This window comes from Acomys russatus, chromosome 18 (assembly GCF_903995435.1).
Source record: "Acomys russatus chromosome 18, mAcoRus1.1, whole genome shotgun sequence".
Classification (NCBI taxonomy): domain Eukaryota; kingdom Metazoa; phylum Chordata; class Mammalia; order Rodentia; family Muridae; genus Acomys; species Acomys russatus.
The window spans coordinates 5670747-5693697 of record NC_067154.1 but is presented as its reverse complement, the minus strand read 5'-3'; the positions used below and the strand labels follow the sequence as shown (position 1 = coordinate 5693697).

General features: G+C 39.8%; 1 protein-coding gene across 1 annotated transcript in view; it reads left to right on the top strand.

The window, feature by feature from the left end:
• The first annotated feature begins 837 nt into the window (after positions 1–837).
• Ints6 (integrator complex subunit 6) overlaps positions 838–22951 on the top strand; it is a 73701-nt gene continuing 51587 nt past the window's right edge. The window contains 4 exon segments of the mRNA XM_051160672.1: positions 838–1134; positions 1458–1535; positions 2356–2505; positions 21427–21516. Of these exon segments, the coding sequence (XP_051016629.1) occupies positions 1024–1134; positions 1458–1535; positions 2356–2505; positions 21427–21516 (429 nt within the window). The 5' untranslated portion in view covers positions 838–1023.

Genomic DNA, 22951 nt, shown 5'->3' with positions numbered 1-22951 from the left:
CGTGGGCCTGCGCGGTCCCCTATCCTTCGCCGTGCCCTGGGAATTACGACGCAGAGCCCTCACCCACAGGCTGGGGGGCGGCTTCCACTTCCCTTCTCCCCGACCCTGTCACCCAGCACGGCCCCAAAGGCCGGACGCCCTGACACACACGCCTCCCGCCGCTGGCGCCCTGCGCGCGCCGACGCAGTCTCCGCCCCCAACTCGCGGTGCTTCCGCGGCGTGTCCCCGCCCCTTCCCGGAGCCCGCCTCCCGCCTCCCGCCTGCGGGGCCTCCGGCCGCCCGCCGCCCCTCGCCCCTCGCGCTGACTCCGGCGAGCACCCGCTGCCCCGCTTCCGCGCTTGCTCAATAACTGTCCCCTCGGTCCGCCTGCGAGCTTTCCCCCGCCCCCCGCCCCTGAGCTGTTTGAATATGCTAATGAGGCTCTAAGGCCCAGCCAATAGAGCGGCGGGACTGTGCGTCACATGACCCGAGTACGTGTCAGGGGCGGAGCCTACGTAGCCCCTGCCCGAGTTAAAACCGGAGTGTGAGAGAGAAAAGCGCTTCAGTAGCGAGAGGGGCTGAGAAAGTGGTGACACCGCTGGGGTGCGGAGGGAGTCCCTGAAACTTCTCCCAACAGCCCCAGGGCCAATCTCCCCTCAGCCCACTCCCCTCTTCGCCAGAACCCTGATCCCCACTCCCTGCACTGGGGGTGGGGTGGGGAACTGGGCCCGTCTCCCGCGGGGACACACACAGGGGCCGGGAGTGGGGACGGGACCCCCCAGGCCGGGGCGGGGGACGGACGGACAGACGGCCGTGCGGCCGCCCCAGCGGGCAGGCAGGCCAGAGGCGGGGGTACGGCCGGGAGGACCTGGGCTGGGGAGTTTCCTCTCAACTATCGGGGGAGAAAACTCCCTGTAGCCGGTGTTTTCCTCCCGGGGGCCGCGTTCCCCGCCCCGCGTAGCGGCGGTTGCCGCCGCCGCCGCCGGTGCCTCCACCTCTGCCATCTCTTCACCACCTCGGGCCCCGGTGTCCCCGGCCAGCACTATGCCCATCTTACTGTTCCTGATAGACACGTCTGCCTCTATGAACCAGCGCAGCCATCTGGGCACCACCTACCTGGACACGGCCAAAGGCGCGGTAGAGACCTTCATGAAGGTACCGACTGACCGAGCCCCGGCGGCGACCCCGACCCGATGGCCCGCGGGGGGCAGGGCGGAAGGGGGGGGCAGCAGCGGGGCTACTGCGGGCTCCGTGGGCGCGGGGACCCCCTCCCCCACCGCGCGGGCGGGCGGGCGGGCGGGAGCTGGGGAGCGGGCTCTGCTGGGCCTGGCCCATGTGGGGTTGCTGTGGGTGCTGGGGGCGGCGGAGGGACGGCCCTGCGTGTGCGGTACTGTGGGGGCAGCCAGCGACCCTTCTGCCACTGGTAACCTCGCCTCTGTGCTTCCCTCTCTCCCGCCCGTCCCCACCCTCGCCCGCAGCTCCGTGCCCGGGACCCTGCCAGCAGAGGAGACAGGTATATGCTGGTCACTTTCGAAGAGCCGCCCTATGCTATCAAGGTAACAGCCCTCGCCCTCCCCCCCCCTTCCCTGCTCCTTCCTAGCTCGCCCTCCCCGCCCCCTCTTCATTATGCTCCCCTCCCCCACTGCCGCTCCCGCCTCCAGGTCCCTTCCCCTGCGGCCTCCCACCCCTCCCCAGCTCGGGAGCGCCGGCGCGGTGGCAGTTTCTGGCCCACTGCCGTCCCCTCCGGGTCCAGCTCGGCCTGGCGGCGGAGGCGCTACGATCAACATGGCCGACATTTCCCCTCCGCGGCGTGAGCGGCAGCAATGAACTGTGGGGGATATTTATTCAAGTTAGCCCGAGTGACAGCCGGGCCCAGCCTTGCCTAGCCCGGGTTTGCATTAAAAGGGAATCAGTCAAGCCGGCAGGGAAGCGAGGAGAAGGGGGGCTTCAAGACTTTGGTCATCACAGAGTGGAACTAGGAAGGCCACCCGTGGGACAGCTGTGGTCAACTTAAGAAGTCCTGCTGCCATCTGCCTTCCACTAGTACCTTCGCAACACCCACCCACTTACACACAATTTGGAGGATGTTATGTTAGCAAATTTCCCAGTGAAGTCATTAAAGTATTAAGACTGTTGTCACTTAATTGAGAGGTGTAGGGCAGGCAGGTTCATTCTTGACCCCCTTTGGAAGAGTTTCCTCACTAGAGACAACAGCTATAACACATTACCTGAGCCGTATCCATCAAAAGTGTGAAGTTCAGTATACAAACCCGAAATGGAATACCTGCTTGGTGGACATCACTTTATAATCAGTGTCAGTGTGTGTCCGTGGCTTCAAATGATAAAAAAAAAATATTCTTACATCTTTCTTTTCAGGCTGGATGGAAAGAAAATCATGCAACGTTTATGAATGAACTGAAAAACCTTCAGGCAGAAGGACTTACGACTCTTGGCCAATCCTTAAGGACAGCTTTTGATTTGTTAAATTTAAATAGATTAGTAACTGGCATAGACAACTATGGGCAGGTAGGTTGAATACTAAGCTAGAAAAGAGTTGTTTTTATTTATGTGTACAAAACCACAATCCAGTCCAAAAGTATGTAACATGGAATGCAAGTACAGAAAACATTGGAGGTTCAAAAACAGTGCGCACACAGTCAAAACACCTAAGGTGTTTGGTTTTATATTCCTCACTTCCCCCTTAAATATGTTTGCATTCAGAATTTGAAATTCATTCCTTTGCTAGAAAGTGGACACAATTTGTTTTCAGTCCCTCAAAGTTCATAAAAGACAAAAGGGAGAGATAACCTTCCTCAGTATTACCAGTCTGGAAGACGCGTGGGCGCATGCCACTACTGCAGTGGGTCACTGCCCTGAGCTTACTTAGTAGTTGCTTCTTTATCAGTAAAGGTGTTGGAAGAAGTGACTGTTAGGTTAGGGCTTACTTTAACCTAGACCAAATACTTGGAAAGACAAGGTCTTTGAATAGAGAGCAGGAACTTGCTGATTGCATCCAATAGGAAGTCTGAAATAAATGGCAGATTCAGAAGTTTTACAGTTTTAAAAAATTCAAACCCTTGGGAGAATGTATTCTGGGAAACACGAAAGCTTTCTCGTCTTCCTTAAGCTCCCCAAAGTCCTTTTCTCATCTGTGAGGGTGCGACAGGAGCTTTACATCATGGCAGTCAGAGGAGAACAAGTTTATCATGTGTTGCTATCCTTGAAATACAAGATGCCAAAAAGTATGCAGTGGTCCTATCACACCCAAGGAATTCAGTATGCAAAGCACCATTACCATAATGCTGTATTTAGGAATATATGCTGTGTGCATTCCCCAAGTTCCATAATGCACAGTACTCCTGGATTTTTGAACATTTTAAGGAACTCTTCATGTCACTTGAAGCTATATGCCCAATTGGGGATAATTCTTAAACACTTTAACCATCTTTAAGAATGGTTGAGTTTAATCCTATAGTATTAAGCATTACAAGTCAGATTCTCTGAAAAGCGTTTCTATCATTTAGGTAAGAACATACTTTCTTTTTGTTGCTTTATTTTATAATTCTTTGCCACTTGTTGGTCTGTTAGTGTAAAACGTTTTATTTTCTGTAGTGTATGCAGCTTTTTTTTTTATCGTTTAAGAGTTTAACCCGAACTTTGCTGAGTTCAAAGACACATTTGATTTTTGCTATTTAGTTCCTTTATTTGCTTGTCAGATCGTGTTGTAGAACTATTAATTTCCTGTATTCTGTGTCATAGTCCATGAGAGGGAAGGGCGTTTGGATACATCCATCTGTGACTACATATTTAAAACATAACATAAGGTCCTTCAAGAGAAGGAGTGATCCAGGCACTTGAGCACTTAAACTTCCAGAGAGTTGAAGGCTGCAGGCAGAGCTTTTGTGCTTTATCTCTTTGACCAACAGAAAAAACCTGGAGATTGGGATGTTCTTACTGGTTAGGTTCTTAACTTGACAATAAGGAAGGGTAATATTTCTCAGTTATTTTAGTGGATCAGCTAGGATTCAGAAAGCAATACTAGCACTTTTGCTTATGTCCTGGATTTGCACATAGTGAAAGTAGCATTAAAGTAATCTAAGCTATAAATCTGAATAAAAGGACATTTTTGAGTAAAATTGACTTAGAAGAAATTATGCTTTTTTCATCTTAAAGCCAGGGGTTTTTTTTTGTTGTTGTTGTTTATTATTTAACATTTTCTATTTATCCAGAAGCTATCAGAATTTTGGATGATTGAAAATATTGAATCTTAAATCTCATTTTGGATATTTGGAAAAGAACTTTGTAGGGTAGCTTTATTCCTTAACCTTAGTATTTTTCTATATAAGTATTTCATACTGAATAATAAATATACTGGATATGGTCTCCGTTGAAGGAAATGAGAGAGGCAGGCCAGCTGGAAGCATGGTAGTCCTACAGAACATCTATACAACTTAAAGTACAGTTCAAAAATTATTATTTGTATATGTGTATCAATAACCCTTTCCTATATTCATACATACAATCAATTGCAAGAACACTTTCTATATTGCATTTATTAACTGAGTATTCTTAACTAGATAGGATACACAGATTTAATTGTAAGGTTAAAATAGCTGAGCCAAAAGGATTCTTGAATGGTTTTCTCAAGCACCTTGGATATTCCTCTGACAATTGGTCTGCCTATATAGAAGGTCCCTTTAAGTACTTGGTAATCAGTACCATTTGCTGGTGTTTCTGTAGTCATAGGTCCATTTGAGTCTCTAGCCACCCCTTCCCTTAATAAATTGCTCATTATTGCAGATAAACTTGAAGAATTATGTCCACATGTTAGCAGTTTCAGATGGTGTTGACCCTTTTAGAGTCAGAAAATAAGCTCAAGTAGATGAGATTAAGAATGTAGACAGATTGAATAGTTTTACTTTATAGATTGTTCTGTTTTTATATTGTATGTTTGTTTATTTTTTAATTTTTTTATTTTTTAAAATGTATGCAGTATTTTTTGTTTTTTGTTTTTTTTTTTGAGACAGGGTTTTTCTGTGTAACATCCCCAGCTGTCCAGACTCCCTTTGTAGACCAGGCTGTCCTTGAACTCAAAGACATCTGCCTGCCTCTGCCTCCCGAGTGCTGGGATTACAGGGGTGCGCCACCATGCCTGGCTTTTTTTTTTAAGCTGAGGTTTACCTACTGAATCTGACTCTGGCATGCACATCATTATCTTTTTCACTGGCCTGTCTTTACCACCACTCACCAGTACAGTAGCGCTGATTAGATTATTTAGAATGGTGCCTGATCATCTGTATTTTATTATGTATATAATGTTGTGCATGCATGTGTGCCTGCCCACCAGAAGAAGGCACCAGATCTCATTATAGATGGTTGTGGGCCACCATGCGGTTGCTGGGAATTGAACTCTGCACCTTTCAAAGAGCAGACAGTGCTCTTAATCTCTGAGCCATCTGTCCAACCCTTTCTATATATTTTAAGAAGAGAAAAATATTCAGTGCCTTGAGGATTTTAAGTGGGAGTAACTACTCATTTGAAAATGATAGTTTTGCTATGAGATGTGTTGGAAAATCCTGTTTTTGATTTCTAAGTTGGTTTCAATGTCTAGCCATTGTTGGCCTGGAACTCACTATCTAGACTGGCTAATTCTTGAACTCATAGAGATTTATCTGCCTCTGCCTTGAGTGTTACAAGCCTGTACCACCACACCTGGCCAGGCTTTTCTTTTAATGTTAATTAGTGAAGTAGTGAGAAGTTGCTTTCTGAGCTTTAGGTTTTTCTTTTCCCTTAGATTATCAACAAATTCTTTATTAAGCTATAAAATAAATAAATTTTTATGTTTATTTATAAAGCTATAGATAACCATTTCAAGTGAAAAGGTGTATTGTTATTATACTTGCCTGTATATTGCATGCACTACACTGCTGAAATGCGAATTGAAATAATAGTGACTAGTTAGTTTTGTGTGGTGTTGACTAAGAAACCCAGAACCATGTGCATGTTAAAGGTCCTACTATAAAGCTACACCCTCTTTCCTATTTCAAAAAGTTTAAGCCCTTAAATTAAAAACAATTTTTAATGACATTTATGTGGGGGAGGGGCAGCATGCCATAGGGCATATGTGGTGTAAAAGGACAGTCTGTGGGAATTGGCTTCATCCTCCGCTGTGCTGGGTCCTGGGCTCCAAACGCATGTCTAAGATGTGGTGGCATGCCCCTTTCCCTGCTGAGTCATCTTGCCACCTCAAGGTCTCTTATTTTAAAAAAAATTAAGATGTAGAAAACAATATTTCCTGTCTTCATCATTTTTAAGTATGCAGATCTATAGAACTAGGTATATTCACACTGTTGCACAAGCAATGCTAGTACTTTTTAATCTTGCAAAATTAAAACTACCTATTAATAACCTACACTCCCTTGAGGATCCTTTGGGTACTTTCTGTGTTTTTGAGTTAGGCTAATGTATATACCTCTTATAACTGTTATCATATAAATAGAGTTGTGCCCTCCATCTGTGGGGTTTGCTAATCTAGATTCCACCAACCATAGATCAGAAATATATCTGAACAGATCCTGCATCTGTACTGAACATGTTTCCATGCTTCTGTTCACAAATACAACTCTTTACATAGCATTAAAATTGCTTTAGGTATTTAAAATAACCTAGAGATGATGTAAATAGTACATAAGTAGATATATGTAGTTTATAGGTAAATATTCTATTTTATATAAAGTACCTAAGAATCTGGATTTGTTATCTTTGGAGAGGAGCCAATTATTTGTGATGCTGAGTGAGCTAGGGTGTGTTTGTCTTGTCTTGGGGGGTGTTCTGAGAAAGGGGTTCTCGGTGTGTAGGTTTGGCTGTCTTGGAACTCGCTCTGTAGTCCAGGCTGGCCTTGAGTTCACAGAGATACACCTGCCCCCGCCTCTTGAGTCCCCTGACTAAAGACATGCAACATCAGTGCCTGGCAAGATTGACTGTTCTCTTTCAATGTGGATAGCCAAAAGAATTGAAAGCAGAGTCTTAAAGAGATATTTACCTATATACATTAATTATAGTATTATTCCTGTTAGTCAAGAAAATTCTAACAAAAATAATACATGCTACAGCATTGATGAATTTTAAGGATTAGGCAAATAATACTTAAAAAGACAAACACAGCCACGTGGTAGTGGTGTACGCAGAGACAAGTTGATGTTTGAGTTTGAGGCTAGCCTGGTCTACAGAGCAAGTTCCAAGACAGCCTTTGTCTTGAAAAACAAACAAACAAACAGAAGAAGAAGAAAAAAATAGTCTTTTTTTTTTTTTTTTTTTTAAGAAATCACCAAACTTTTTTCCATAGTAATTGCACCATTTTACTTTTCCAGCAGTACTACGTGAAAGGCTATTTTTCCTATGTCTTGGGTGTGATTTGCATTTTTAAGATCATTATTTATATTAAGCATCTTTTCATGTGCTGGTTAGCTATTTATATGCAGTCTTTGGAGATGTGTGCATTTAACACAAGACATACATATACACACACAGGAATTTCTGTTTTGCTTTTAGTGTTGTTCAAGGTGTTGGGAGTTGAATTATGGCCATACACACTCTAGGCAAGTACTCTGCCATTGAGCTACGTTCCTAGATCCTGGGATTTAAAAAAAAATAATGTTTGTTGGTTTTTAAAGACAGAGTTGCCCTGTGTGGCCTTGTTGACCTGGACTCATTTTGTAGACTTAGGCTGGCCTTGAACTCATAGAGATTCGCCTCCTCTGCCTCCTGAGTACTGGGATTACAGGTGTGCGCCATTGAGCCTGACTCTATTAATACATTTTTAAAAAAAGTTTATTTTATGTATGTCGGTGTCTTGCTGGCATTTATATCTGAGTGTCTGATCTTGGAGTTACAGAGTTGTGAGCTGCCATGTGGGTGCTGGGAATTGAGCCCGAGTCCTCCGGAAGAGTAGTCATACCTGAGCCCTTTCTCCAACCTCTGGTTATTAAGTCTTTATCAGATGATTCACACCTTTGTCATTGTGTAGATTACACTTTTACACCCTTGATTATTACCATTTATGATTTGAAATAGTAATTCATAGTTACTGGTAATTTAGTGGCAATTTAATGAGTCTTATTCCAAGGTAGAGTCAGCAGATTTTCTGTCTGTAAATGATACAGTGCGAAGTTTTGCGGTTCTTGTTTGACAGTAGCATTTTATTTAGCTGTTACATTTACCCGTTTGCATAACACTTTATCTAAATATTATTTGTTACCTTCAATTGAATTTCTTCTCCAGTTTGGAGAAATGGATGTGGATGTATAAGGGGCGGGGTGGGTAGTCCTAAAGACAAGGCTCTGATAATGCAGATATTACAATTGTGTGTGTGTGTGTGTGTCTGTGTGTGTGTGTGTATCTGCTGATTTATCTCCCTGGCTCCACGGCCAAGGTTCTAACATATGTATGCAGTTAATAGAATTTTTGTTTCTCTATTTTAACATTTTACTTTCTGATTTAAGCGTACAGCTGATAACTAGCTGATCGTTTCATCTGTGCCAGCCAGAAGAAGGGCTCTAATAACACCTTCCCTGAGCAACTTTGTAGTTAACTGTCATGGTTTCTTTTTGTCTAAGATGTTTTTGAAGATATTTAAGCCTCCTGTCTTAAGTCAGGAAAAAAATGTGACTAGGTGTGCTTAGGGATATCTGCCACACTGGTGGGTTCTTGCGAAGCCTTGTAGCCTCTCATCCTGCCCTTCCACCAGGAAAATTGAATAGAGGAGCTTACCATAGATGGCTGTTGTGAACACTTGAGTGATGTGCAGCCCACTTCATTACTGTAATGTATTTTATAAATTTCTTTTTGGATTTAAAAAACTAAAATAATGAGAACCTAGTTTTGGTTTAATCCTGCTTTTTCCCTAGATTGATACAGAAAAACAAGACCAAAATCAAACAACAAAATCTCCAACTTTATTTGTAAAGGATATATGCTGGTTTGTCCTACTTAACAGCTTATGTTTTGACAAGTCCTTTAATCTCCAATCTTCAAATTTCTCATCCACAAAATGTCAGTACCTACCAGTCTGGAAAGTTTTGTAAGGATTAGACATAATGTTTGTTAATCAACCAACTTAGAAAATAACTACCTGGATGTGGTAGGATCTCAGTTGATAAAGGACCATTATCTTCACTGTTAAGGAAAATACTTACCAGGATAAAAGCTTTCTTGTGTGAAACTGGCCACACCTACAATATCTGTTGTGTACTGTCTGCTCCCACCACAGGCGGCTGTACATTATTTCCCACTGAAGTCATAGGGAACCTGTTTCTTGGTTTTAATTTTGAGTCCCAATATTTTCTAAAAATATATTTTTAAAAAACCCTTTATATTACTGTAGTCTTTCATGAAATCTTCATTTTTCTTTTCAAATGCAGTTTCATACTAATAGACACATGCAAGCGCACTTGTGAATTTCAAAATAAGAAACACCTTTAGTCTTTGAGGAATCCCAGATCAGTCTATTTCTAGGACTATATATTTTAGAACTCAAATTAGTGATGTTTAGGATAAAATAGAAGACAACTTTGTCCTAAGAGTTCAACAGTAAGATGTTTCCTTTGTATAGCTCTGTGAAGGAAAAGCTATTTATAAGTTAAACAAATGAATGATTTTTTTTTTAAATATGAAGGGCATTTTTGGTATATACTATTTGAAATTTTGTTACTTATAAATTGAGGTACTCCTGTATGTGGAAAAGACCTCTTAATTCTGTCAGCTTAGTGACTTTTCATAATGAAAATTTATTCTAATCCTTATATACTTTTCTGTAATGTATACCTTAAAAAAACCATGGAATCTTTCCTGTTTGATATGCCCAAATATAGTATGGGCCTAACAAGGATCTTAGAAGGGCTATATTTCCTACAAACACTTGATTACTAGTTTTAAGTATGTGAGCAAAGATCATTGTAATATTACCTGTTAGGTAATACAGTTTATGATTAATGAATGACAAAACTGATGTTTGTTTGTTAAAACATTTTCCTAGGCTGGGAGTGGTGGCATGAGCCTTTAATCCCAGCACTTTGTATGCAGAGGCAGGAGGATCACTGTGAGTTCCTGGCTAGCCTGGTCTACAAAGCAAGTCTAGGACTGCCAAGAAATTAGAGAAACCCTGTCTCGAAAAACTAAAAAAAAAATCTTAGTCTCAAAGCTGTTGAACCTTGTTAGGTATTAGAAAACATAAAATTATCCTAGGGATATTTTGGAGCTTTAAGATTAAAAACTCCAAATATAATTATTTTAAAGTTAAAAGCAATTATTTTAAGTAAGAAAGTTAAGATAATTGAGTATTCAGAGAGCTGAGAAAAGTTAGGCTGCAAATACAGTCAGTGGATGATGACAGAGGTTGTGTTCATGAGATGGCAAGGTATAATGCTCTTGAATTGTCATGATTTAGCAAAACAATAATTTCCATGGCTGGAGAGATGATGGCTCAGCGGTTAAGAGCACTGCTTGCTCTTCCAGAGGTCCTGAGTTCAATTGTCAGCAACTACATGGTAGCTTACAACCATCTATAAGATCTGGTGCCCATACATGTAGACAAAGTACTATATACATAATAAATACATAAATACATACATAAATAAATTTTTAAAGATAATTTCCATGGCTTTTGGTAATGCCTAAATTGCGATAGTTCATGGTCAGTTCTATAGTTTTTTTGAATGTAAATGGTATTTTTAACCAGTAAGTTGGAAGAGATCATATGCAAAAAAATAGGCCTAGGTGGAAGAATAAAAGGTCTTTGTTTTAATTTTTGTTTAACTATTGTTTATCAAGAATGGATAATGTCTAACCTCAAATCAGGTTCTTTTGAATACAGGTCCTAATGTAAAAAAGTGTTACATTGTGTTCATAGAGTTTCTGCTACAATGAAATGTATATAGTAAGATTTTAAATTTGTTGCAATCTGTATTTTCATCTATATGTGACACATATTAACATGCTAAAGTCAGTGTCTGCTTTCCGTGTGCAACTAAGAAGTCTTAGAGACATTTTTGGGAGTACTATGGGGATGTAGCTTCATACTTCGTGTCTGTAATGTATGAACCCTTGAGTTAGACCTTTGGAAATACAGAACAGATAATAAAGCTATTTTTGAAAGATAGGCCTGGTACCCGGACGTGGTGGCTCACGCCTTTAATCCCAGCACTCGGCAGGCAGAGGCAGGCAGATCGCTGTGAGTTCAAGGTCAGCCTGGTCTACAAAGTGAGTCCAGGACAGCCAAGGCTACACAGAGAAACCCTGTCTCGAAAAACAAACAAAACAACAACAACAAAAGGCCTGGATAGAAAACTAAATTAAAATCCATTTAAGAAAACAAAAAGCGTTAAAAAGCTTTGAAACTAACCTTGTTAAGATTTACTCTCGGCTGGAGAGATGGCTCAGATGTTAAGAACACTGACTGTTCTTCCAGAGGTCCTGAGTTCAATTCCCAGTAACCACATGGTGGCTTACAGCCATCTATAATGTGATCTGGTGCCCTCTTCTGGCATTCAGGCAGAGCACTGTATATATAATAATACCCTTATTGTGAATTTTCCTTTCAAAACTGTAAAGCTTTGTCACTAATTTTTGTGATCCGTCACATATTAACTAGTTTCTCACTATATATAGAGAAAGCTCTTGCAGAATTCCATGCAATTGTTTTAAAGTTTTTAATTTAAAAAAGTAAAAAAAAAAATTGGGCGCATATATATCTGTATCCCATGTCTGCCAGAGAGAGTGCTGAATTTCTTGAAATGAGTTATGAATGTTAGCCTTCATATGGGTATTAGGAATTCAACCATGATCCTTTGGAAGAGCACCCAGTGCTTTTAACTGTTGAGCTATCTCTCTGGGACTCCTGTGTTTTTGTTCTTAAAGACAGTAACATGTGCAAATGTATTCTTCTGTGAGCCTGTTTGTGGTGTGGATGTTTAGAGAGAAGAAACCAGAATCTTCCAATTTTGTCATACAACCAAGGACTGCTTGATAGAGCATTTAAATTTGAATTTGATTGCTGAGTTCAAGAAATGATTAGGAAGCTGGACAGCTGGTCTGATATAGTTAAGGGCTCTTTGAGAGGAATTGGCCAATATTTCCTAGCACCGACATGGCAGCTCTCAGCCATCTGTAACTTCAGTCTCAGGAGATCTGACACCCTCAGGTACCAGGCATGCATGTGGTATACAGATTTGCATGCAGGCAAAACACCCATACATATAAAGTTAAAAACAAATCTAGCTAGGCTTTTGCCAAGGTGTAGTGTCTGTAGATTCTGTGGTGGTGAGCAACCGGGGGAGATCAATAAACATGAGGATAGGATAGACAGATCTGGGGGAGGCAAATTTGAGTTTTAATCTTTTTGTCTTATCTTCATTTACCTGACTTTGAAAATATCTTTGCATTTATTTTACTTTTCTGTCATCTAACATTTACTGCATAAATTTTTCCCACATTAATTTTACCTATTCCCTATAATATAATTGCTATATTAGATTTTCTATCAATAATATTAATATTTCTTAAGTATAATTATCCTCTCATTTTCATTTCTCTTCTATGCCCGTATAAAATCTGTTTGTCTGCTACTACTAATTTGTTAATCTTTTTCAAACTTTAGAATCCAGTTCAATGTAAAACCCAAATTCTGTTTGAGTTATTAAAGAAGACTTAGCATTTATTCTTTAAATTAGCCATTCACAAGTCAAGCATTAGTAATTCTTTATTTTATGGTGAAGATTATATCTCTTTATTTGTTTTAAATGAAGTTACAGAATAGAGTAACCTAGTCTCTATTGTAATATTGTTACATCTTCCTACTTTTCCCCTCAGTACTAGGGATTGAGCCTATAATTTTGCTTAAACCTTTTTACTCCATGTTTTTAATGCTGTTACATTTTCCACATAAGAAATTATAGGACTGAAAGAGTGATCATATTGAGATACAAGTATATAGTAGAATTAACTTGAAAAGAAAATGTTTCTTTTAGTTTATAATTTTAACATAGTTTTCTGTAGTTAGAGACCTTGGTTATGTTAAGATACTAGGTTTTTGTGCACTCCCCTTTTCTGTTAGTTTTGATGCAGGGTCTTAATAAATGTAGCTTCATTGGCCTTGCACTGGCCAAGTAGCTCAGACTGGCTGTTAATGCACTGCTCTCCTTCAGCCAACCAAGTGCTGGGATTACAGCTGTTAGTTGTTGGGATTACAGCTGTTAGTCTCTGTGCCCAACATACCCTTGTAGAGTTATTAAAGTTTTAATTTGGAATCTTAAGCATTTTTAACTTTTCATGAGTATTTACTTAGAATTTGTTAGCAAATGTCTAATCATTATTTTAAATGTGATAAAAATTAAGATACATTAAGAATAGATACAAGCAACCTTGGCTAAAGAGTTTCTAATATATCCTTTACGTATAGTCAGACATTTTTTTCCTCTGTGTAACAGAGCCCTGGCTGTCCTGTAACTCACCCTGTAGACCAGACTAGCCTCAGGCTCACAGGGATCTGCCTGCCCCTGCCTCCCAGCGTGCTGGGATTAAAGGTGTGCGCCACCACTCCTGGCTCAGAAGTACTATTGTGTTTTAGAGGCTGGAGACTTGGTTCAGTGGTAGAGAGCACTGGCTGCTATTGCAGAGGATACAGGTTTGTTCCTAGCATCCACGTGGCAGGTCGCAACCGTCTGTAACTCCAATTTTATAGGGGATCCAATCCTCTTTTCTGACTTCCTCAGGTACCAGACATATAAGTGGTATACATACATGTAGGCAAAACACTCATAAAATAATAAATGTTAAGAAAAATGACTACTTTAGGGTTTGATATATTAAAAACAAAACAACCTGTTTTTGCTACAGCATTTGATACCTTAATAAAAATGTCAGGTTCTAAAACTAAAATTTTGGTTTTAGAATTTACTTGTGGAAGAAAGGTTTTATTTGAAGTTTTTATTGACTTGAATAACTATATTTTGTTTGGAATCTATAACTAGCCAGTTGTATATCCATCTTCATAATTTAATGAACAGCCTCACCCTTTGCAAGGAGCAGCAGCATTTCCTGGTCAGGGTGTACTTGTTCTACATGCCTGTCCTACTTTTGTTGTTGTTGGTTTCGGTTTTTTTTTTTTTTTTCCCCATTTTTTGAGACAGGAGTTCTCTGTGTAGCCCTAGCTGGCCTGGAACTCACTCTGTAGACCAGGCTGGCCTCAAACTCAGAGATCCACCTACCTGTGCCACCAAGAGTGCTGGGATTACAGGTGTGTGCCACTGTACCTGGCTGTTGCTTATGGCTGTTTATTTGAAAAAGAAGCTTTAGATTGGAGAAAAGTTTGAGCTATTTTTGAAAATTAAAAAAAAAATTCCTGCTTTTCCTAAAAGCTTTGGCTAAAGGACATGCATTTTGACATCCCATTTGGCTATTTCTGGGCACTTCCTGTCATACAGCAAAACCCTGAGACTAAATAACAGAATGGGTGAAGTAAAGATGTAGCAGGAGAAGCAGAGTGCTGGCTCTGGGCTCACACTTTTCCCTTTCATAGGAGCTTCAGCCATAGCAAAATAGTAGTCAGGCTCTTCGCTGTGCACATGTGTGGAACATGCTGACATAGGAAGAAAACATGGGCCCACTGGGCCAGTGGCAGATGTAGCCACAACTGTTTGTACTGAGTGCTCAGGACTGGTTTCCTTTTGCTTCATATTATCACTGGTTTAAGGGTTCAGTAAGAATCGATGCTTCCATTGCTTTTTCAGGAATTTGAATGAAATAGACTTTAGGCTCTGAGATTAATTTTGGTATTTGAAGAAACTGACTTAACAATTTTAAAAACTACATTCACAATTATTTTAACATTTCCCAAGCTTATTAATATTGCAAAAATAATGTAAATTCTAAGTGGGCTCTTTAATTTATATTCTTTTTTTAAAGGATTTATTTATAATGCATTTTATGTATGAGTGCTCTGTCTTCATGCACACCAGAAGAGGCAATCAGATCCCATTGCAGATGGTTGTGAGCCACCATGTGGTTGCTAGGAATTGAACTTAGAACCTCTTGAAGAGCACTCTTAACCACTGAGCCATCTCTCCAGCTCCTAATTTATATTTTTAAAAATTTTTGAAATTTTATGCTTTTATTGACATGTTTAACACCATGATCAGTTGTTGATTGAACTGTTAGTCTTATGTGAAATGGTGGTTTTTGCTTTATAATATCTTGGTCCATATTAAAATCAGGATTGTTTCTTTCTTTTTTTTTTTTAATTTAGATTCTAATTTTCTCTGTGTATTGCGGCCTAGCCTTGAAGTGGGTCTGTATGTAGCCTAGGGTGGTCTCAAGCGCTACAATTTACCTCCGCCTTCAAGTACTGGGATTACATATGTGTGCCACCATTCCTGGTTTAAAATTAGATAAAGCGGGGAATTTTATACTTGTCATGTTTTCTAATGATGGTGTTTGCATTCTTTAAGAATTTAAGAATGAGCCGGGCGTGGTGGTGCATACCTTTAATCTCAGTACTTGGGAGGCAGAGGCAGGATTATCTCTGTGAGTTCAAGGCCAACCAGGTCTACAAAGTCAGCCTAGGACAGCCAGGGCTACACAGAGAAACCCTGTCTCGGAAAACAAACAAAACAAAACAAACCTTAAAAAAGAACTTAGAATGGCAAAGTAAAGAGTCAGTCCTTCTGCTGGCTGCTAAGTCTTAGCACAGCTCTGTGTGTGTGTGTGTGTGTGTGTGTGTGTGTGTGGAGAGAGAGAGAGAGAATGAGAATGAGAATTATGGGCAAAGGTCAGTGCAAAAGGGAAATGAGAAAATTAGTCAAAGTCAAGTATGTTTGAAAGTGCCATAATGAAATCTGCTCTTTTGGATGCTAAGAAAACCATAATGCTTTGTAATGAAGATGAACACCAAGAAAAATTATTTTTTCCCTCCCTCCTTTTCTTTTTTGGTTTCTTGATACAGGGTTTCTCTGTGTAATAGCCCTGGCTGTCCTTGACTTGCTTTATAAGACCAGACTGGCCTCGAACTGACAAGAGATCTGCCTGCTGCCTCTGCCTCCCAGAGTTCTGGAATCAAAGACATATGTCTCCATGCCTGGCTTAAGAAAAATTCTTATGCATTGTTTCCAAATTAAGTGCTTTTACATATATCCTGATAAAAATATAAATATAAAATAACTGTATTACACAGCTATTGAAAGTAAGTGCAGTGAAAAGCAGGGGAGGTTTTGTGTAGAACTGTCCATGAAAAAACTACGGCAGCAGCACATCCTGCTACTGTTAGTGGTTTGAAACTCATGCTAAAAACTAAATAATTTCTAATGTGCATAGGGCTTTTCACCCTGAAGAAATAAAGCATTATATTTGTATATCAGATTACCTTTAGTCATTCTTTAGTTTTGTAATTTGTGTGTGTGTGTGTGTGTGTGTGTGTGTGTGTGTGTGTATGTGTGTAATTTTTGCTTCACTCATAGAAGAAAGGGTCTTAATTATTATAGAGGGGAATAATTGGTGCCAAGAAGATGATTATATTTTCTTTGATCTTTATCTGAATTTTCCAAAATTTAAGGTATTATTTATTCATGTACACACGTGAGTCTGTGGGTACATTTCTGGTTGTAGTTGGTTTTGTTCTTTGGGTTTTTTGGCTTTTGTTTCTGTTTTTTTTTTCCAAGACAGAGTTTCTCTGTGTAGCTCCTGCTGTCCTGGAACTCACTCTGTAGACCAGGCTTGCCTGGAACTCAGAGATCCGCCTGCCTCTGCCTCTGAGTGCTAGGATTAAAGGCATGCATCACCACCTCCTGGCTAGAAGTTATAGTTTTTACAGTAATCATTCCTGTATATTGTGCTTTGTTTTATGTTGGGACAAGATATTTTGATTTATATGTAGGGGGGAAAACTGATGCGAAATCACAAGAGGAAACTATCCTGTTTTAGTTAAATTTGCCCCAAATAGAATACATTTAAGAGAACAATGGTGATCGGCCTGTATTATGTGTGAGACTGATGAGTTCTAATATCATTCACTGGTTGCATACAGCACAAACCAGGTTTTGTACAACTTATGTGCTACCTGTACAACTTCTTTTCTTTAAATTTTTCGTGCAACTTCTTATTTTCCTTTTATTGTGTTTTCTGTGTGTGCATGGAGGTCATAAGACAGGTAGTGGGGGAGGGTCACTTGTTGACTTCTCTTTCCACTGGCATCTAATTCAGGCCATAGGGCTGGCAGCAGTGCCTACATGCTGGACCGTCTTGCTAGCCCTGTGCAATCTCTTGATGCTGTGGGATAGCTATGATTTAGAATTTAAGTTTTGGCTTTGCTGCTTATTAACCTTACTAGTACATCTTGAGTTACACCATTTCATCTTCCTGAAAAATGTGACTTTTAGAATATAAGTACTTTATGTTATTGCCAAGGTCTGTAGTAGTGCAGTAATTTCTGGCATGGCTTTTCAGAGTGTAGTATAGTAAAATTGTAGCTGACAGTTTTTTGTTATAAAAAAAACTCATTGTAACATTTTCTTCTGACCTGTAAATAATCTGTAGATTGTCATACCTAATTCCTTGTAAATTCTGTGTGAATTATAGTTTCATTGCTTACGGAATGTCAGAAAAAAGACAACATATTCAATATAGACAGCTTTCTTTTCTGAACAGTTTTGATTCATAGTAGTTGAATCTGTGCATGCAACTACTAGGGAACCTAGTTCCTAGAGAAAAAGCTCAACTGTATTATTTTTGGGGTGAGTTTCATCATACATGAAGGTCCTAATATACATTAGCTTTTTGCTACTTAATTAAAAATTTGACCAATTCTTTTCCTCTAAAGGCTAATTTTCATTGTTTATGTAAGAATAAAAATGAAACTAAGTGAAACAATAATAAGCAATATTAGATTATGTATATGTATACTGTTATTTTTAAAGGCTTATATATTTATATGTATGAACGTTGCTTGCATCGAAGTGTGTGCTCCATGTGCATCCCTAGTGCCCATAGAGCTTAGAAGACCGCATCAGGAACCCTCCCCCCCTCCCCCCCCCCAGAACTAGAGTTACAGAGTGTTAGCTACCATGTAGGTGCTGGGCCTTGGACCCTGGTCCTCTGCAAGAGCAGCAAGTTCTCTTAACTGCTGAGCTATTTCTCTTGCTCCCAACTACATGGTATTTATTTTTAGTCATGATAAAAAAGACAACATAAAGTTTAGTATCTAAATCATTAAAATTTAAAAAATGTATGTTATCTGTATGTGTCTGCAAAAACATGTACCTATACACTGTGGAGATCAGGAACAACTTTCTAGGATGCTATTTTCTACCATGTGGATCCTGGAGAGTGAACTCAGGTTGTTAGGGTTGGCCTTTACTTGCTGAGCCATGGTTCTCTTATTTTCACTCTACAGTATAGTAGTGTTAAGTATGTTCTCATTGATATGAAAATGGTTTGTGTGTGTGTGTGTGTGTGTGTGTAATTATTTTTCTTTGTTGAGACAGCTTCTTGTTATGTTCAGGCTACCCCTGATACATTCTGCAGGCTCAAAGCCTACTAACTCAGGGTCCCACAGATCTACAACAGCTTGACGTTAATCCCAAGTTTATTTGAAGGAATGTTTATCTTAATATAAAGCTTGAACATTTTTACTATATTAGAGTTTAGAGAACCAAAGGTTTGGCTCCTGAAGGCCTTAGTAATAAGGAAGATTTCCTGGAAGAAGAGAGATTTAAACTGGGTCTTTTGGAATGAGTAAGAGTTGGATAGGTCTTAAACAAGGACTATTAACAAGCATTGTACTGAGAGAGACAAGACTCAGGCGGGGATAGACATAGCTGTGTGAAAAGACTTGAGCTTTTTAGAATTTAGGATTGGCTTCCAGTGTGCCTGGTACAAGAAGCAGTATTATGTAATGGTTCCCAAAATGCATTTTATCTAACATAAAAAGGGAGGTTAGTAATTATGTTTTTTTTCTAAAAGGTACCTGGGATGTTGTGTGTTTAGATTCAGCCTCTCTGTGTTTCTCTCAATCTTTCCGCCCTTCCTGTCTCTTGAGTGTATGTAAAATTGGAGGTGTGGATGTGGAGGTCAGAGGTCAATGTCTTTCACTCCTCATTTATTCTCCATCTTATTTCTTGGGGATAGAGTCTCTGAGTAAACCCAGAGCTCACCTGTTTGGCTGGATTGTCTGCCCAGCAAGCCCAAGAGATCATTTTCTTTTTGTCTCCTCATTGATGGAATTTCATCTGTGAGCACTACTGACTAGTTTTTTCTTTCTTTTTTTAAATGTATGTACTGGGGCTCTGCAAGTTACAGCCAAAGATAGTGTTCTAACCAACAGAAGACTTTACTTTCTACAGCTATTTTTTTCTTTGATGTCAATTTGAGAAATCTATGTGCTACTTACAACTTTTTATGACTTGATCGAAATACTTAGCAGTTCTCTCTCCCTCCTTTATGATGATTAGATTATAATAATATAATAACTACCCCTGTAAATTTATTCAGCAGATGGTAGGGGTACATACAATATGGCAGGAATTGAGAGCAGTGAGCATAAAGGGAAGGGAATAGACTGTAGATGATTTATACATACAGCCCTTTACCTTACTATTCTAGAGATGGCCTGTGCATATCAGCATCCCCCAGACTCTGGTCTTGTTGAAAACACTGAATGAACAACTATATTTTACCAAGATCTCCAAGTGATTCTTGTTTTTTTTTTTTTAAATTATTTTTAAAACATTTGTTTATTTATTATGTATACAGTATTATGCCTGCATGCACTGCATGCCAGAAGAGGGCACCGGATCTCATTGTGGATGGTTGTGAGCCACCATGTGGTTGCTGGGAATTGAACTCATGACCTCTGGAAGAGCAGTCAATGCTCTTAACCACTGAGCCATCTCTCGAGCCCCCTCCAAGTGATTCTTTTGATTTCTTTTTTTTTTTTTTTTTTTTTTTTGGTTTTTCAAGACAGGGTTTCTCTGTGTTAGCCTTGCCTGTCCTGGACTCACTTTGTAGACCAGGCTGGCCTCGAACTCACAGCAATCCACCTGCCTCTGCCTCCCAAATGCTGGGATTAAAGGTGTGCTCTACCACACCCGGCTCCAAGTGATTCTTATAATCACTAAACTTTGTCATATACTGTATGTCAGACACTAAAATCATTCAGTTTTTGCTGCTATTGATAGCAGAGAATTTAATGTCTTTGATTTTCCCTCCTTTCTTTTTTGAGATGGACGGAATCTTACTATGTTGTTTAGGCTAGCCTGGACTTCTGCTTCAGTCTCTTGAGTTGTAGTGACTGTACCCTTATGTATCACGCTATGTGTAAACATGTTCAGAAATACTTAAGATTTCTATGTAGTCCTGGAAATCACTTGTCTTCCTGAATCAGTTCCTTAGTTCTAGGATTTCAGTTGTGTACCATTGCACCTAGCTTTTAGACTGCTGTTATATATTTTGAGATAGTCCTGCAGTGTTACAGTCGCAAACTCCTGGCTCCCTTCCTTAGCTTCCAACATGCTGGAGTTACAGGTGTGTACCACCATACTCCACTAGTACTGTCCTTACTATTCTGGTTTGTACCATGTAGATCTTAGCCAAAAGGCTAAGAAGTGGTTATTATCACAGTTTGTGATAGCCTCTGAAGAATTTAATTACCAGAATTCAGCTATTGGGATGCTATTTAAGAAATTAAGTATCGGGACTGGAGAAATGGGTCAGTGGTTTAGAGCAGTTGCTGCTCTTCTAGGTTAAGATTCAATTCCCAGCACCCATAATTGTCCAGTTCCAAGGCATCTGAACTGTCTTCTTCTTTTGTTTGGCCTCTGTGGCACCAACCACAAAGATGGTACATATGTATGCAGTGCAGTCCAAACACTCATATACATAATATAAAAATTATTTAAAAAGTTTTATAGGTACATAAATATTGTACACTGTAAAGTGAAAACACAAGAAAATATGAGTGAGAAATCTATTTTTATATCTCTAATTAGTTTGTATTCTAAAAAGTTTGTTTTTAAGTGTGCACACAGGTATGTTACGTAAGCCTTACTAACAAGAGAAGTAGGGTTGGAGAGATGGCTCAGTGGGTGCTGAAAAGGCACTGGACTGCTGAGCCTGACAAACTGAATTTGGTTCTCAGGTCCTACATAGTAGGAGAGAATAGATGACTCCAGCACGTTGTCCTCTGACCTCCACACATGCTTTATGACATTTGAGTGTACACACACACACACACACACACACACACACACAGTAAATGCAGTAAAAAAAAGTGTCTTAAAAATGAAAAGAGAGATGGTATGCATTCCAGGGGGATTGTGAATGTTCTATTTTAAGAATTGGCTTTGTAACTAAAGGTTAAGCCAGAACTTAAGCTTAACCCCCCCCCCCTTTTATTTTGTACTTTAGGGAAGAAACCCTTTTTTCTTGGAGCCAGCAATAATTATTACAATTACTGATGGGAGCAAGTTGACTACTACCAGTGGTGTCCAGGATGAGGTAAGTCATGTGTGTGTTGCGTGGGTTATATAGATGAAGTTGACACCTATCTGTGTATGTGTGTAATAGGGTACTGAATACTTTGTAGTGGGTTTACTCTTTAGTAATGGTGCAGTTGATGATAATCCATCCCCTGGGGTCATCTATCCATCTATCTTTGTTCATAGCCGTTGTCATCATATATTCTTGCAAAGCAATCCTTTCTGTGCAGAGTTTGTGAGTGTACCTCCCGCTCTCATTTAAGATATCACTTTATATGTGAGGATGGTGTCAGTGTCTATACAGTAATAAAATTATTATTCTCAGGTTTAAAAAAAACCCCAGAAACAGAATTCTAATAACTTTGCTTACTTAGTTGATTACTATGATAGCTTTTAATCACTGACAGTGACTGAAGTAAATAAACTTAGAAAAAGGGAAGATTTATTTTAACCTCAAAGAGGTTTTAATCTATAGTCAGTAGACTAAGAGTTTGGGCATTTTGGTGAGGCAGCATTGGTGGGACAGTATGAAGGAATAAGCTTCTCACTTCATGTCCCAGTAAGCAGAGGGACAGGACGAGACTGCAGTCAGATAACACTTTGAAGACTATACTCACAGTGACCTAACTTTGTGCAGCCAGACCCTGTCCCTCAGTGTTGCCCTGGTCTCCCAAGAGCACCCTGAGCCTGGGACCGAGACCTAGAGGACTTCCATAGACATTCCATCCCGTTTACTAGAGTCCATATTGGACTGCAACACCACCAAGTGAAAACTTTTTAACATTTGTTCCCTCTAAGTCATATGTAGTATAAATAATTCAGAGCTAATATTATTTGCTCTGTCAGGGAATTGCATGTACTGTAGTATGATAAATTTATTAGATTAAAGAAAGCAAACTTCAGCCGGGCGTGGTGGCGCATGCCTGTAATCCCAGCACTCGGGAGGCACAGGCAGGCGGATCACTGAGTTCGAGGTCAACCTGGTCTACAAAGTGAGTCCCAGGACAGCCAAGGCTACACAGAGAAACCCTGTCTCTAAAAGCCAAAAAAAAAAAAAAAAAAAAAAAAGCAAACTTCACAGTGTTTTTACTGTATTTGAACTGTTGGCAAATGTTTTATTTTTTATTTCTTAATGTGCTGATGTCCAGATCATCTTTTAAAGACTCGTTACTGTTTGCATTTGCTCTTAGTTTTTATAATATTAGAGTTTGAAATGGAAAAGGTACAGACTTTAAAGTTTAGATTAAGATTTAGAATTAGAATTAAAATTTAGTTAAAGATTTGGGATTTATTTCCATTTGTGTGACACTGGGATATACATTATATGGAGTGAGACCATGTGGTTTTATTCTTAATTCAAGTACTTCTAGCAGGGAGCTTTGTACCAGTTGGCCTAATTTTTCCTAAATCTCTACCTTATCATTGAAATAATGACAATAATTCTTGTTCTCCTT